Below are 17,933 nucleotides of genomic sequence, written 5' to 3' on the forward strand. Positions count from 1 at the left end.
TGAAATGGTTTTGTCGAGGCTGAGGCTGACTGTCCTGTGCTTGAGAAAGGAGTCCATGAAGCGTAAGTGAAGGGTGGTTTTTGGAAGACTGGGATTAAGTGTAACAATATCTCTGGAATATCCCAAATAAGACCAGTTGCTGTTAGCTAACTGGTGAGAAATGTGAGTTAGAGTCCCCTTCAATGACCATTTCCCCTGGCAGCAAACCCAGTGAAACCACCCCGACCTTCCCTCTCCTGGACACCAGTCCCCACCTGTACTCCAGTCCACCACCCCACCAGTACCGTTTGCCACTGGTCAGGGGAACTGCTCAGTTTTTCCTAATGCAGATGGTCTCAGGGATCCACTTCACATCACGGTCCCACCAGCGGAGGGGGAGCAGCAAACCGTAACGTTGGGTGGCAGGCAGAAGAGGTCAGGGAAAGGGGAGAAGGGATGCTGTGCACGAGAGTGGTGCTGCAGAGAAACGTAACTTTGAAGCACAGCCCGAGAGCTGTGAACCTTTCTTCTCCCTTTCTCTAAAGCTCTCCTCAGGCTCCAGGGCAGACCCCTGGCCTCCCACAGAGGCAGATACGCACCAGGCTCCACCGCTGGGTGAGAAGGGATTATTTCAGGAAGCTGAAGTGTTTCCATCACTGGAGGTTGTCTTTGAGAACAGGATGGATGAGCAGCAGTCAAGAATAGCTCAGTTACAGCTGATCCTCCCATTGGCCAGAGAGGCAAAATTGATGATTTTATATGATTTTTTCCACTCCTATGATTCTGTGGTTTAAGCAGGGCCATGGTTCAACTGGGGCCTTAGATCACATCCTCATTAACAAACACTGTACATATAGTTAACCATCTTACGCATCTCAGTCAGTGGTTTACATTTACTCTTTCATACAGTATTATCCTACATCTACAAAGTTATCAGACAACTGAACTTCTCTTACATCATAAAAATATCAGCTCTTTTAAAAGCTAGGGGCACTGCTTCCCCCCACAAAATTTCCCAGAGCTAAAAACCAAACAAAAAGGTATAGCTGAGTGCAATGCGGCGGGCAGATGCTCCCAAGCCTCCCAAGGACAACACAAGAAACACAGTCATATGAGAATACTTTAATATTGAAAGTGTCACCGTTGCTGTATTTAGTCCTGTGCTGGAGAATGGGAGCACAAGAGAGGGGGATCCTTTCCCCAGCACCACCCTACCTGCAGGGAATTTCTGCCTCTGCACCACCATGCACTCCTGGAAAAAAATATTCTTAGAGCTGATGGATGGGAAGCCCACAGCAGCTATGTAAAGGTAATTAACTCCTACAGCATTTCTGACCCTCAGAGGGGAAGAGACCTCTTGCCTATGCCTTTAGGGGAATCTGCAGAAATATGGCTCTGGGCAGCCTCACGTTGCCTTTTGGATTGATGCATACACACCATTTGTTTGAAAGGGGTCAGAAAATCATGTGATAAACCCCCTGGGGCAGAGGAGCAATCTGCCTATCTGTTTGACACTGCAGTGTGGATGTCTAGACAGAAAAAAATTACTAATTGGCTGGCTTACACCCATGTCTCACATTACTTTTGGGTATGGCAGGTAGTCACGTTATTACATGCTTTGGGTAAATGGCTGATAGATTTGAAATTAAGGTAATGCGCAAAGTAGTTCAATCAGATTTAGTGCTCACTGAAATAGAGATTAAAACGACAAAATCATAACATTAGATGGAGGGTAGTTAAAACCTTAGAAGATGTTATCGCTTTTTCCATTGCCAGGTTTATTTCCTGACATCACAAAAACACAATCTGGGGTAGTTTCCAAATATATTTATTGTTTCTGGAAACCAGATTTAAAATATGCAGTAAGGGAGATAAAAAATAAGAGCAACACTTTATTCCTCAAGAAATCTGTCAGCCACTACTTAACACAGCTTAGGAAAAACATAACCTATGAAATAGAAAGCGAGTTCACAAGCATTCATCAAGACATCTTTCCCCTGTAACAATCTGGTATGGAACAGTATCAGTGTCACACCGCTGAGCTAAACGGACTTTAGTCTGACCCAGCAGGACAGTGCCTCTGCTCTTATCACTTCTGACCTCTGAGTCACAAGTTGACAGAGGTTGGTCTTAACCTATAATTTTCGTCACACTGGTTGATCCCTGTCTATAGCTCTATGGGTGGTATGCAGTTGCACAGAGGCTCACAGGCATCTTTTGCAGGGCTCAGGCCATGCACAGACCACGTCTCTAATGTAAGCTGAGAATCCTCTGGGAACGCTCCGGCTTTTCTGGGAGCAGATTTAGGTCAGTACTGACTACTTTTCAGAGTAAACTTTGGTAAAGTCCACTTTAGTTTTGTTACCATGTAGTAGTGGCTGCATTAACTGCTCTTACTCTTAATGCAGCGGTTTGCAGGTTGCCAGATACAGTGGCCAAAGGGATTTACTGAACTTCTGCATTCCGCCACTTAAATCTGAGGACAGGTCTGAAAATCAGGAGGAGACTTATACAAAATGACTGGTTTTAAGCTTTGCCACAGGGTTCATATTGTGCTGGAAAGATTTTTTTTATACCACCATCACAGGATGAGTCTCAAACCTGTACTGACAAATGCAGCGATGATTTACAACTGCTAATTCAAGAAGAAATTAAGCTACAGGGTAGCATCCATGCTGGTACGAAGTCTTGCTTTCCTCAGAGGGCTGCTGCCATGCCTGGAGCATGCAGCACTTCTCTGCAGAAGAGGTATTGCTCTGAGACTTCTCTGGTCCCCAAGTCACTCCCCTCCCCAGACTCAGATGGAAGTTATTTATGAACCGTTCGAACACCAAAGTCCCCCTCTGCCTCCCAGTCTGGGCTTTTGCCAGCACCCGCTCCCCCATGGGGCCAGAGAAATGTGGCCGATGCTCCTCTCCACGGCCTGACAGACACACATGTGCTTTTTGAGTCCAAGACTACGTGTTTTGAGAGACCTTGACTCCTTCTAGGATAAACCCTGTGCGCTCCAATTTGTCTTGCTGGTCCTTGGAAGGATATCTTGAAATTGTTAATTGCATTTTTGGAAGGCCTGTCACCTTTAACAAGATGAGTATCTTCAGCTTGCCTAGCCTTGTAGCCGGCGTCAGGCCAGATAAAGAGGGACTAATTTCTGTCAGCATTATCTGCATCCCCTCCCTACCACCGCACACAGGCACAGGCTGAGTGAGGAGTCAGCCCACCGACCTGACGAAGGGCTATGGACACACAGGCGAGGCAACAACTCCTGATTTCGGCCTGAAAGGGCTTGTTGATACGACATCAGCATCAGCATAGATTAAACCTCTTGTGGTTATTTTGCATTCATTTTTCAAAGCAAACACGATATTTTTGAAAAATTCTGCTTCCTTTCCCTTCATTCCTTTATCCTCATTGCTACCTCTGGGCTCTCACTAATTTTCTTCACCTCCTTCCTGCCTGCCCTTTGCTTCCTCTGTCTTTGGAGTCCTTAACCGTCATCCCTACTTCTCCACTGATTTCTGCCATTCCCCACTTCTTTGCCTCTCTTTCCTCCTTGCTTTCTCTTACAGCTTTCCCTTCTCAATTTCCCTTTCCTTCCCTGTTTGTGAGATGCACAAAGATTGATTTCCAGCTGAGTGAGGCATCCCACACAGGGAAGGTAAACCAGGGAAAGCTTTCTTCTGATTTATCCTGAGTAGGTGCTCTCACTGCTGTAGACTCTCACTGCGGATGATAGTGCAACCCGTGACATGTAAAATGGCATATGGGAAGTCCAGTGGCCAAATGGAAAACTCTGGTTCACATTGATCTGTGCTTTATGGTCACCTGCTGACTACTACCATCTCCTCCCTGTTCTGATACGGTACATCTTCCTCAAACATCTTCCTCAGCAAATCCTCTTAACTTTGCCAGTCTGCTCTAAAATAAAGACTTTTTATAAAATTGTCTCCCCTTTGCTTTCACATTGCGTTTCCTCAGCACTGTGTTATTTAGATCTGTACTGGGAAAAAACCTGTAGCTGTTCTGCATTCTGGCATCCAATTACTAATTCTGGTGGAGCTAGGCGTTTTTATAAACAGGGCTGGACTGTGGATGCTGTGCTTTGTTCAGGTTCCTTCATGACCTCTGTCATGCCACTCAGCCTATGTGCCTCGGACTCATCACATCAGGATTTTCAGATTTCCCTGTCTTACTTTTTATTTGAGGGAACCAGAGTTTTAAAAGACAAGGGGGGAATACAGTATTATTATTTTTATCCTTTGCCTGCCCCTCTGTTTTTCCTGCTGCCTAGCTTCCATGCAGCTGTTGAACATTTAAGAAAAACATGTCTCCCACTGAGCAAGTTCCCTACAAATGTGAATTGAGCTTCAGGCAAGAGGAAATGTGAGTCCTGAGGTCACTCTTGAAATCAAGCCCTCGCCTGGCTGCACATAATTCTGCTGTTGTGTTTTAAGGGTGATTTAGAAAAAAATATTATACATTTCCCACAAACAGCATAAAAAGAAACGAATGCTGGCGATCATGAGATGATCATATGATCTTTCAAATCTTGCTATGTTTTCCTGGTATTTTCAGTCGTGCTTTTTGAGTCTGCTGCTCAGATCCAAACAGAGGGGGGAGGATGTGGGCTTACGGAGAGAAGATGACCCACTGGTGCCGATCAGAGTTAATACTGGGAGGCCTCCGTGCACTCCACACTGCTGGTTGGAGAAGACTGAACTTTTCTTTCCACTTAAAGATGCTGGAGCTACCCCCTCCTGTTCACTGGGGAGTAGTATTTCTGTCAGATATGAAAGCGGCTTCTAATCTGCTCTGACCTTCGTGAGAAATTCAAGTCCAAATGTAGTAACATAGATGCTGACAGGTCAGCCTGAAGAATTTGAAGTGGGGGAGGCTTCCTTGCCCTCTTTCTTTCTGTCTTTCTCTCCTTCTTTCACTTGAAATCTTATCAAGGATCACTTCAAGTGCAGTGGCAGCCTGGCCAGCCTTAGGAATGACACCAGCTGTGTCATTGTCCCTGCTGTTACAATGGAGGCACAGAGAGCATTTACTGGCTGGACCGATTACACGCTACTATTATAAATTCTTAAAGGTGGAGACCCATGAAGAAAAGCATTTTACCTTTTCATGTCTTAAAACTGCAAAAGTTGATCTAAATTTTACATCTGTACGTGATTCTTTACAGAAAGACTTCTGTCTCCACCCCAGAGGCTCTCTATTTTTTCTTTTCCAAGACTAATACACAGACCCACACAAAGGTTGTAGACAGTTCTTGCTGCTGCTGAAGGTTTCTGCCTTTCAGGTGTCTTAATGCCCTCTTCTACAATGACTAAGACAAAACCTGGACTATAGAAATGATCTATGCTCGCTCTACTTCTTGCTTCCTTCCCGCATCAGTAATCTTTTTTATGTGCCTTGACAACAAAGGGGCTAAAAAGGCTTTGAGCTCAAGTCCCAGGTCAGGAATTATTTAGAAGTCTGAAAGATGATGGTTATCTTTCTGGCTCTCTTCTGGTTATTTTTCTGGAAGTGAGCTTATTTTTGATCATGTTGACAGAAGGTTAAAAGCTTCTGCTTAAAAGTTTGGGTGCTGCTTTGTACTTTGTCCGTCAAGCGACCAGCCTAAAATTTCTATTGATTGCTCACGACAAAAATTATAAATCATGAATAGCTAAGGCCTACTTACTGTTTGTATTATTGCAGAAACAGGCACAGCGAGTCACAGACAGACACCCCCCCCCCCTCCATATTCGTCATTATATCGGGCAGAACAAAAGTGTTTTCCTTGCATCAGAGAATTTACAATCTCATTACAAAGCAGCGGAAACAGCAGATCTCACGGCTTCCCCCAATTCAGTGGCCGCGTGCACCGGTCCAGGAAAGGGAGGAGGGCATCGCCCACCCAGGGACCACCCGACGGCTCTGCGTCCCCAGGCGCGGGGGCTCACCAGCGAAAGCCAGCCACTGACGGGGACACGGGACCCCTCTGCGCCCAGACCCCCCTGCCAGCCTGGGACTGACGGAAAGCGGGCAGGCAGGGGGTCGGAGCGAAGGCGTGACGCTCAGAGGCGAAACCTGATGTGTCTGCAATAGATACAGGTGGCCAGATGGAGAGACACGGGGAAATAAGGAAATAATGTTGCTGAGTAATCAGTAATCATAGGTCAGCCACATCGCTACCTAACTGCTGTCCCATTTTCTGTAGATGACATGTCAAAGGCATGATTTAATGAAGGTTTTGAAGGACGTTGCCTCCAGGCGTCAGGAGCAGCATAAGACAAAGCACAGAGGCTCCTGTTTGAAAATCTCAAAAGCAAATGAAGGAGGTGGGTAGCTGTGACCATCATCAATACTGAAAGACAGATTATAAATACGGTGGGGTTAGATGAGGAAGCCAAAGACAAGTACATTGTGCTTGATGGAGAGCCAGAGGAATGCTGCAAAGAGACAGATCAAGGTAACAGGCTAGGGAAATTATCCTTGCAACATCATTCTGGGTGGGCAATAGCAGAGCGGGATGGTGCTTGCTCAGGCCAGAGGAAGAATGTGACAGTACTGAGACACAATCCTGGTGGTCTCTGTGTTTCCTTTTAAATTTGTTTTCCTGCTTTGTTTGCTGGTGTTGCGATCCAAAAAACATTTCACCATTGCCTACGTGCGGCTATAGAGGTTTCCCAGGTTGATTGACCCTGCTTGGGGAGCGCATCACGGGAGGAAGGATTACCTGGCTTATGCAGCTTCCACACTGCAAATGTCTCCTGGCTTGGCCAGGAGCCACAAAACATGATGAGAAACTGCCAGGGGCGCAGGTAGTCTGGGGGGGGGTAGGAGGGGTGCACAGAGCAGCTTCACATCCCACTTCCCATTGATGGGACGGGGCTCCTGAGAGGGGACGCGGCTGTGCGGGTGGTGGGCAGAGCCGGGTGCCTGTCGAGGCGGCAGCGGTGGTCTCCCCTCGGGGACCTACAGCTTCCTCATGGCCCCAAGCCTTCAGGAGGGGAGATGGGGAGACACAGGCTTGGCAGAGACTGCTGGGGTGACTGGCAAAGGGTGGGCATCTCGGGGCGACACCCGAGCTTGTGGAGGATGGGGGTCCCTCCGCAGTGGAGGCTGGAAACGTATTGCTGCCGGCAACAGAGGGAAGATGTTTTCTTCACCTACTGATGTGCACGTACGGGGCAGCTGCTGGCAAGAGGTGGGGAAGAGAAAGAACTCACTTGAAGAAAGCCCTGAGCAACCTCATCTGAGGTTCTGAGCAAGAGTTCCTGTTCTGAGCAAGAGTTTGGATTAGATGACCTCCGGAGGTCCCCTCCAACCTAAATTATTCTCTGAGTCCACTCTAGATTCAAATTTAATTTTCAGAGTGGTGTTTTAGCACCTGCTGCCTCTGAAGTCTGCCATTCTTGATAATATCAGTAGTGCCAAGGCATTTCTAAACAGTCCGTGCTCTCCGTCCCAAGCCACAGGGATTTCCTCCTGAAGACAAAACAGCCTCACTCACCTGCTGCAGGGACAATGGGGTAATGGCATTACAGGGACCTTCTGTGCCTCTTTATCTCTCTCCTCTGGGCATTCCTTCCTTGACGAGGAATTTCCTCAGAGCACTGCCTGAAAGGCTTTTTGGGTGAGATGCATTTATCTGTGCAGCAGATAAAACACTGCAGCGGAGGTCACATTCTTCCATCTTTGCCGCTGTCACTAAGCTCGCCTGTTAAGCTGGTGTCCACGCTGGCCATCTACTGTCCTTGCACCTGCACACCACACTATTTATTCTCCTATTACACTGCATGACTATCAAACTAACAGCATGAAAATAAACTACAGCCTGGGTGTAGCTTTCCCCTCCTTAGCAGGAAAGCAGAGCACTTGGCATTATAGGGGAATGATGAAACGGAGTCCTTTGCATTTCTTCCTTCTCTGAAAACTCATATAGCATACGTCTTTTTTTCTTCTTTACAAAGCCAAATTTAGGGGTTTTTTTCCCACTGAAGAAAAACATTTCAGCCACTTTTAAGCTTGAACACTGAAACATTGCCTCCTGGAAATGCCAATATTTTGATATGGACAGATCAGGGGCTCTCCAGCAAACAGAGCTCTTACAGGGCTGAGACAGCATCATTTGGGCAGTGACCAGGCCATGCTGTGCATCTCTTCAGCCAGACTCCCAACGGGATGGACCTTTGCAGTCTCTTGCCCTGTCCCACACCCCGGTGAAGAACTGCCCATGAGCAGGTGGCGACAGTTGGTCTACTGAATCTTAACGTATTTGTCCAACACCTCCTGGGAAGAGCAGGGTAAGTGAGGAAGTGGCGAGGAGAGAAACTGTTCTACAGGCTGGGTCTGCCTCTCCTAAAAACGGCTCTGGGATGTCCAACAGTGGTCTCTGGGTCCTGCAGTAATGTGCAGTTATGCACTGGATGACACACTTGCTATTCAAATGTATGGCCTTTACTGAAATAATCATCAGATCCAAGACTGAAATTCAATTTCTGCTACTAACATTATTTTTTAAATTCCACAGATATGCATCATTATCCATGAATAGGTCTTTTCTGATGCAGATCACCTCTGTGAACATATTGGATTTAGAAGTTCTGTTCGTTTTGTTTATCAGTGTGATTTTTCTGGGGTATGTTATCTCCTGTGAAGTAAAGAAGGGGTTTTCTAAATTTGCAAAATTTATTCCTTTCTCGTTTTTTCTTCCTATGGCCTTATCAATGCTGCTCACAAGCAAACTATTTTTACATGGCTATTTTTGTCATTTTCTTCCTTTTACACTCATCAGTATTTTGTTAGGCTGATACATATTGGCTCCTTAGGCATATGCATCTATTTCTAACAGTGTCCTGGGATTTCCTATCACAGCAGGACAAAAGAGGGGGGAAAAAAGCTGAAGATAGCTGGTAAATACAGCTGAGGTGAAGTCAGAACACTGTATTCTCTATCCAGATCTAAGGTATGTTCTTGAGAGCTTCCCATTTCAAGAACACTTATATGATATGTTTCCACTCAGCTTTTATGCCAAAAATATCCCAGTGCAGCTCCGCCACTGATAAAAGCAGCAGGAGTGTTCGTGTAAACAGGGCTCCAGGCAGCTGCCAGTGCTCCCAGTCGCCGTCTTGCACAAACCTGTGAACAGCCGGCCCGGATCAGATACGGGGAGCCCCTGGCACACAGGCTGGGCAGGCGGGCCTGTTCTCCATCACAGATGCAGGGGACCAGCCCTGCCATCTCCACCTTGCCAGGCGCAGCCAGAGCAGGCTGCAGCAACGAAGCTTGCGGTCCCTTGCAGGCACCGAGGGAGTCAAGGCTGCAAGGATCGGATGGGGGAAATCATGAATGGGGCAAAAGACGGCAGGAAAATAGTTCACAAACACAGGCCGAGACATGTAGTTCATCTCTTCTTTACAAATGCGTCAGCACCGGTAGCATCAATTATAAAAGCTTTTAGAAAAGTAGCAATTTTTAAAAGTAAGTAAATTAAGCCCTGTCCACAGAGTCTGCATTTTAAATCTCATTATGAAAGTTAACCAGATTTCAGGGAAGTTTAAAGCAGTCATATGCTAGCTGCAGTGCTGAAAGATTGTCCTGCCATTTGGAAGGTTTGTGCTTGGACCTCTTAGTAGAGGTCTCCTTAAAGATGTTTCACTGGAAATAGGTCTAGGTAACATGCCCGTAGTGCTTTAATTTTTATCTTTTTGCCTTCTTTGGTTTCATCCTAAAAAGTGTGCATGCATGCTTCTGTCAATAGCTTGAATATTCTTGCCTCAGTGTTGACACTTGGTGACTTAGGAAGAGGATCATCTGAAGCATATGTGACTCCACTTCACTGGAAAGGCTGTGAAGAGAAACAGACTTTGTGCCTGAAAAACACTTTGATATAGCAAGAGGCAGTTGCAGCGTTCAGGGCAAAGGGCTGGACAATAACCGCTCGAACACACAGGCAGAAGATAGAGAAGCACAGGCCGACACATGCCAGAGTCAGGCCTGTCATTCATTGCAATTCCTTCTGTACAGGCGGGTTACAGAGCATCGTGAAAGGCTAAAAGAGAACCGACCGGCCTCTGGACAATGGTAGAGATGTCGGATATGTCTCTTCAAGTCCGTATGCTATATTTACTCCAGGAAAGAAAACAAAAGCAGGTAAATAAATAACTGCAAAAGGAAGGGAGGCAGAAGCTGTGCCCATACTGGTGATTGAACGTTGCTGGGACACTGGCCCATGGCTGCCTGCGCCACAAGTTTGCAGAGATGTGATGGCTCGCAGCGGGGAGAAGTTAGGCATGTACACGCAAGCCATGCTGCGCTGCTCAACCTTAAAACCAGAAAGCAGTCCCCAGCACATTTTAATTCACCGTATAGGTGTAGCCAAAGAGTTCCAGCAGAAAGAAAGGAATCTGCATTCAGGAAATGACCGGTGGACGGGCATTGAGGGGGGTCTCGCTCAGCGGCAGTGTTTGCAGCAGCTGTGCTCTGAGACCCCTGGGCACGGAGCAGGTGGTGCCGGGCGCGAGCAAGCGGACTAAAGAGCAAGTTTAGATGGGAGGAAGGAGTCCGTGTTCTAGCTGCTTGCAAAGAAAGCATTTTGTGGTCAATGAGCAGTGAAAAGAGAAATGATATGGCACAGACCTTGAATTACGTCACATTTCCCTTCTCGAGAAACTCCCTGGCAAATCCCTGATCTCCCCTCCCGCCGCAGGCGCCGTTCCCGGCTGCCCCGTCTGCCACTGAGCCCCACGGCTGGCCCTCCCCTCGCCAAAACCCAGGAGAGCTCTGTGTCTGCGCCCAGGGTCCGTGGCTGAAGGGGAACCCAAGATGGCCCTGCATGCAGCAGCCGGGCTGGCCTCAGCGCTCAGCGGTGCCTGGAAAGGAGCAGCTGAAGGCAAAGAGAAAAGCAGATTTGGCGGGGAATGGAGGTGGTGCTGGCTATTCCTCCATCAGAAATGTGGGCATCAAAGGATGACGGTCAGGAAAGGCTGGGAAAGGGCTCCTCTCTCCCCTGTCACGGGCGCTGGCTGATGGGTTATCCAGGAGCATTAGGTGGCTATGGGGAAGTTCCTCTGCAGAGGCTTGGTTAGACACTCCTGAAAGCTTAGACCTGTGGCTTTTCTCCCTGGAGGTGCTGGGCACCTCAAGTGCTCTGTGCCTCTGGCGTCAAAGGCTGCAGGGAGGCCAGAGCATATTAGATATTGCTGCTGCAGCAAGGACCGGATCACTCTGCTCTTCGGCATGCAGCTCCCCGGCAGCTCCGGCCTGGCAAAGCTTAGGGTTAACCACCACTTTCGGTGGGTTCCCTTTCCACCTCCCTGAACCGGGTGACCACACAACTGATTCTCACTCCCTTCTTACTTTTGCTGCTCTCTTGTAAAATAAGTGCCCCAATACTGACTTCCCAGAGATGAGGAACAAATAATGAAATATTAAGAAAATTGTTGAGCAGGTAAGTGGCTTTAGGACAACGTCCTCCTGTTGCGACATACACACGCATGTATAAGAAAAAAGGCTGATCTGAAAATGAGCGAGACTAGGCAGAAAGGGGGAGATGTTGATTCCGTCTGTGTGATCCACGACAGCAGTTTTGTTCTGCTGAACACCAACTCCAGTAGGTTCTCGTATTGGCGAAGGCGCATTGCTGCAGGGGCTTTTTCAGTCATTGACTTGATATGGCTTGATTTTTTCAGGGAAAACGTTGACCAGTGTGCAGACATCAGGCCATCTGTAGAATGGAATTTTAAGAGGATGCTTTTTTCTGAATGAACCGGTGTTCCGATGGGTGAGGACCAGTTTATGTGTTCTGAAGGAAATTGTATATGCTTCTATAGTACATACTATGAAATCTTCAGATTATACCTGGTTTTAACCATGAACCCCATAGAGACTGGATAGATTTATGTGTTTAGAAAAAAAGATTTTATACTTTCGGTGAGTAACAGTGAATGGATCCGTTTGCTACCCATTCGGCACATTGTGGTTGGTTTATTTTAATGTGTGTGCTATTTCCCTGCCGATACTTTTGGGAAGTGCTGGATAAGAACATGCCTGCTTTTGTGGCACAGGAAAAGCAGCTTTGTGCGTTCTGGGCTAGGAGAGAAACTACCGTGTTCGTTGCTTTGCTTGCTTATGCCATGTCATCGGGCATGAATTAATAGATGGGAACCTGTCCCGTGTGACCAAAAAAACAGCAGGTTTGGGGTTTTTTTTTGTTCTCCAAAGTTGCCCAAGCCATAGGACCCTACTTTGCTGCATCAGCTGAAATCTGGACGTCCTTCTCGCAGACAGGCCCAGCACGGCCGAGGTCTGCAAGCCCACGGCGCTGAAGTCTCAGGGCCCCGGCGCGGAGCCCTCGGGTCAGGAGCCGGCAGAAGCCCCCCCAGGAAGGGGGGGGGGGGGGGGTGCACGGGCAGCGCGGCCGGGCGGGCGCAGCCCCCGGGCCGGAGCCCCCCCGAGGGTGCTGGCGGGCGGCGGCTGGTCCGGGCCCCGGTCCCCGTCCCGGTCCCGGCGAGGGGGCTGAAACGCTGAGTCAGCGCCGCGGTGCCGCCGGGGAGGGCCGGGCGGCGCCCCCAGCACCGGGGGTGCCCGCGAGGGGAGCGGCCCCCGGCCGGCGGGCTGGGCGCTGCCCCCCTTGGCCGCTCCTTATCAGCCCGGTTTGATGCTGCAAGGCGTGTCCGGGGCTCTGCTCATGTGATGGAGCAAGAGGCAGGCGGGCGGGGGGACCAGGGGAGGAGGTGATTTTCCTCGCTGGCTCTCGCTCGCTCTTTTTTTTTTTTTTTCTTTTTTTTTTTTCCTCTCCCCTCCTCTCGCTCCCTAAAGGAGTTTGCGGAGAGCCGGGCTCCTTCATTCCCGGCTGCGCCGCCGCCGCCCTCCGCCCACCGCCACCCCCCCCCCGCCCGCGGCTCCTCCGCACGGCCGCGGGGCAGCGCCATGGGCGCCGGCAGCTCCGCCGAGCCGCCCGCCCCGCAGGACGGGGACGGGGCTGCCGCCGGGACCCCCCGCACCCCCCCGGAGCTGCCGCCGGCAGAAGAAGCGGCGGCGGAGCCCGCCAAGGTAAGGCAGGGGCGGCGGGGAGCCGGGAGGAGGGAAGGGAAGGGGGGGGCCGGGGGGAAACGCGGGGCGGCGGCTCCCGCCGCACCCCCGGCCCGGGGAAACTTTCCCGCCGCGGCGGCGGGCACCTGCCGCGGCCGACGACCACCCTCCCCCGCCGGGCCGGGCGCGGAGCCGGGGCGCGGCGGTGGCCGCTGCGGGGCCGGGACTGCGCCATGGCCAGCGCCGCAGTCATAAAACTCCCGCCGGCGGCGGCGGTGGGGGGGGGGGGGGGGGGCGAGGGCGGCGGTGGCGGGGGGGGGGGCGCCGCTTTTGTGTGCGGCCGTGGCGGGGGGGGGAGAAGGGCCGCACCCACCCGCGGCGGGGTCTGCGCCAAGAAACCTCCTGACTGCGGTCCTGCAGCCGGCTCGCAGCGGTACCCAGCGCTCCGCAGCCCCCCCCCCCCGGCCCCCCCTCCTCTCCCGAGGGTGCAGGTGGGAGGCGCGTCGGGGCGCGGCCAGCCCGCCCGTTTTGCGGTGTCTTCGGCTGGGCGCCAGCCCCGGGGGTGCGGCAGGGGTGTCCCCGCACCCCCACCCCACTCCCCCACCCCAGGCTCACCTGAGCCGCAGCCCCCCGCCCCGGGTGGGCTGTAGCCGTGGGTTTCGTGCTCCCTGGTGTCATACCCATTGGGGGGGGGGGGGGAAGGGGAGTGACTGGCTAACTCTCAGCCAGTAGGGAGTAAAGGAGCTGTAGGTATGTGTTATTTTTAATAAAGCCGTTGAAGAATTGAAAGAAATTCTTTTAAAACGTGTCTGGTGTTTAAAAATAGATTATGAATGAAGCCATTTATCCCTCTGGAATAGGCGCGTTTAGGGGATTCTGGGACTGAAAGGGAGGTTATGTGCATCTACGTGTTGACAGAGCGTCGCTTTGGGGTTAGGCGTTAGTTTGTTAGGAGAGCAATAATACCACGTTATACCGAGATCCCCTTCTGTAGGCTCTTCGGAGTTTGGGTCCTCAGAGCAGGGACACTCAGAAGTTTCTGTAGCTGGTGCGTGGGTGTGTTAGAGCTTGAGAACTGGTTATGACTTTGTTTCTTTGACCTTGTGGTTCAGATTTAACTTTCAAGTTGAATTTCCCATCGTTCCTGGCTGCCACTAGACCTCCTTGTGCGTGTTTTGACAGACTTGAAAACCACATTGAGAATGAACTTTGAATTAACTGAGATTTATTTTATTTTCTTTTTAACCAAATAAGCATCAGGGATTGGTGTTGGTTAACAAAACATTTAGCAGTTGTGTTGGGCAATCGTAGAATTCAGATGCTGAAATTTAGGCGCAAGTAAATTTATAGAGGGCAAGCATTTGGGTACTGTGGTGGTTTAACAATGAAGATAATGTGGCTTTGAAGAAGGGCCATAACATTCATAGCCCTATTTATCCAGTTATGGGAACTAAACCCCCAAAAAAGAGAATGCCATTGATGCTGTTCTCAAATACAGATTATTATTACTAGTACTGTGTTTTATGTCTTCTATGCTTTAGGAAAAATGTTTTCTAATAGATTTTTACCTTGTAGAACTGTTTAAAGGTGTGGGGAATTTCTGTTATTTTACTGCTGTAAGAAGTTTCATTACTACTGTTCTTCTAAACCAGCTATTTTTGCCTTCCATTACACTAAATAAAACCAAAATTTTAATGAAGCTTGATCATAATTTTTTTGTATCTCGTTTAGTCCGTTCTTACTACAGTAAGGTAATTTCACGCAGATTTGTGACACGATTTTTCATCATTATTACTTTCAGCCCTTTGAATTTGAAAATTACCAGATCCTGCAATGCCCCTGGAGAAATCTGCCAAAGAGCTAATTTGTTTGCAGAAGGGGGACGTTTTGAAGGATGGTCTTCTTTCTTGCATCCTTCCAAACTAAAACGCTTATCACAACCCCCTTCTTTAGAAGAAAAACTTTGAAAACTGACTTTAATGGAATCCAGCTTGAGTGAGCCTTGGCAAGTCAATCAGACAAATTGTCTAGGTAACTAGTCCAATACAGGTTATAAAATCTCACAGCAGTTGTGCTTTTTTGTCACTTGAAATTCCTTGAAATATTGAATCAAGTTTCTTTCGTGATATATTTGTATTTTGTACAAGCCAAAAAAACCTCTTTGCCTTTTCTTCTAGAAAGGGCCAAATTTTTAGTCTTTAAGCTGTTCTGTGATTCACATGTGACTCTTTGGCCAGATACCAGCTTCTGAGGTGTCCCAGTTACTGGAAGGGGGAGAGCACGTTTCAGTGTTTCTCACTTCCACAGCCCAGGAGATGCGAGAGACCCTGTAAAAGCACTTGGTCTACAGTGGGAGAGATCCTAGGAGCCTTTGGGGGCTGGCTCACAAGCACCGCAGGTGAAACGCGGGCTCAGCGGGTTGGGACCTCAGCTGTGAGGACCTCACCCCATCCTTTCACAAGTTGCTGGTGAATTACACGTAAAGCAGCTTCAGAGTTTCCAGCCCAGTTACTGGGACTTAAAAGTGGTGGGGGTTTTTCCTGTAGCAGACAAGGCTTAAACCCTGGCAGTGGAGGAGCCGCTCCTGATCTTGCATAGGCACCCTGCTGCTGCAGGAAGCCCCTCTGCTGGGGAGGGTGCTGGAGGCACCCATCCCTTTGCATGCCTGAACCGGATTCATGGGATTCGTGAATCGACACCCAAAGTCCTGCTGAAATCAAGGGGCAGGGTGTGGTCCCACAGAAGGCTGATCTGTCCGATGGGGTTATCTCCTTGCTGTTTGAGCAGCAATACTCTTTCCCCCTCCTTTTCTTCCTCCCCTGTGCCTCTTCCCTGTCTTGCCCTGGATGATGCAGTCCCATCTCGCACCGTGTCTGGTCCTCGCCTTGCCTTCCTGTAAGCAGGTTAAACTCACTAACCCTTCAGGAAACACTGGATTTTTTTAATTTTTGTTTTTCTGGGTCAGTTCTCCGATGTATTAGTGAGTTCATTTGACTCCTATGACACCCAAGTGAGATGCAGACTCAGAGCCAGGACAAGGCAAGCATCTGCAGCAGGGCAGGAGGGGAAATGTGAAATACTTTCCCTGCTGGTGGCAGTGAGCTGGTAGACCCTGTCTGTGAAACCTCCTTGTCAGACTGCCCTGAGCAGCACAGAGGCCTCGAAGCTTGGCCTGAGCAGGATTTAGCAGATTTCAATAATAATAGTGCTAGAAGTAGGAACAAGATCTTTTTTGCCTCACAGAGGAGACCAGGCAAACTTCGGGTGTGCCAGACTGACAGAAGCTTTGAGGTGTCCGATGGGATGGGTCCTGTGCTCCTGCCTCCTCCCCGGGGTGCCCGCAGCTTGCTTTTGGCACCGGGCGAGCTCGTTGAAGGAGCTAACCCCCTCCTAGAAAGCCGTTCGGCTTCTTTGGCGAGGTCATTCTCTGCTGATTTAGCAAGATGTATGGCTTCTGGGGCTTGGACAGCAGAAGCAGCAGGTGCAGGGGCGCGTGCAGGACCTCGTGGCCGGGATTGGGCAGGGAGCTGGGTGACATTACTGTTGGTGGCAGCGCATGGCGAGATCGGCTCGGGGCCCTCCATCTTGTGAGCTCCTTCTCTGGTCGTAGCAGGGACGCGCTTCCCGTTTGGATGCTGAGCATCAGGGAGAGCTGGAAAAAGATGCCAGCGCGCTTCCCCTCGCAGCGGTGCCCTCCGAGGTCCCGTGGGGCAGAAAGCAGCCACGAGCCACGCGGGCGATGCGAGGAGAGCTGCGTCATCCTGCCGACATCTTGGCTGAAGCAGTTGCGATCACCCCACCCTGCTTTTATTTTATTTAGAAGCTCAAGGTGCCAGTTTTAATACAGGTTTCTTTTTGTGGCCCTGCTGAAGGAGCAGAGCTGTGTTGGAACAGCTACCTGAAACAAAGTAGGGAAACTTTTAAAAGAGAGAATCCAGAAAAATACTGGCATGCTAATAAGCTATGCTTGCAGCAAAATCTAGCTTTGGCAGAGAGAATCTTTTATGGGAATTGATGGCTTTAAAATGTCGTGTGGTGAATTCCTGGCTTGCTGGCATGCGAGGGCCCCTGCTCAAGAGCAGTGGGTCGTTCGAATGGTGTTTTCAGGATGGCTCCCATTTCTGCATAGTAATTTGATTATGCTACCTGCGTTGTAATGAGAGCAAGTGTCTGCTAGACAGTAAATATTTGGAACTGTCTCTTCTAAAGAGGTTACCAGCTGAGATGTCAGAATGTCTTATTGTCCGAGTGCCTGACAAATAACAGCTGGGACAGACTTACATCTGCTGTTTAAACAACTGCGTTCGGGTGAGAGAGCTGAGTCAGCCTGAAAATACTACATTAGCGATGGTAAAACTAAGCTTAATCAAGTACCAGAAGGAAGTCCCTAGGCTGCGTCTCTAAGAGCCCCAGTTTGAGGGGTTTGGTCTGAATGATGAGGCTGCAGGGCCCTCTTGGTTCAACAGGGTCCGATTCGCTTTCCGTACTTCCAACTGGGAAGGAAGAGACTGGTGTCGTTAGGTGGTGAGATTTGGAGGTCTGCCCATGCCTGTGGGGTGGCTGGGGAGAAAGCATAAAAATGCTTAATTCAAAAAATGCACAATGGAAATTGGTGTCATGGATCCACCAAAAGTGTGAAATAACCCCCTACCGGATCCAACAAAAGTGTGAAATAACCCCCTAATCGTACAGGAGATAAGAGGAAGATGGTAGAGGGAGTGTCTGGGCACTTTGAAAGCCAAGGCAATTAGCTTGTGTTTGATGTGATAGAGGCTAACGAGATGCAAAGAGGAGTGTCCTTGAGAAGCCTTCTGGTTGGAAATGCAAGCCCTGGTTGCAGTTACTGAAAGGAGAGTAACTTGCTTTGTGCTCCCTCCTTGTTCTACCTGATCCTTGGTGTCTGGGTGAGTTGTACCTATATGAATGCTTAG

General features: G+C 49.5%; 1 protein-coding gene across 1 annotated transcript in view; it reads left to right on the top strand.

The window, feature by feature from the left end:
- The first annotated feature begins 12,772 nt into the window (after positions 1-12,772).
- AKAP12 (A-kinase anchoring protein 12) overlaps positions 12,773-17,933 on the top strand; it is a 31,725-nt gene continuing 26,564 nt past the window's right edge. The window contains exon 1 of the mRNA XM_069787014.1: positions 12,773-13,023. Within this exon, the coding sequence (XP_069643115.1) occupies positions 12,901-13,023 (123 nt within the window). The 5' untranslated portion in view covers positions 12,773-12,900. The remainder of the gene's footprint in view (positions 13,024-17,933) is intronic.

This window comes from Haliaeetus albicilla, chromosome 7 (assembly GCF_947461875.1).
Source record: "Haliaeetus albicilla chromosome 7, bHalAlb1.1, whole genome shotgun sequence".
NCBI lineage: Eukaryota > Metazoa > Chordata > Aves > Accipitriformes > Accipitridae > Haliaeetus > Haliaeetus albicilla.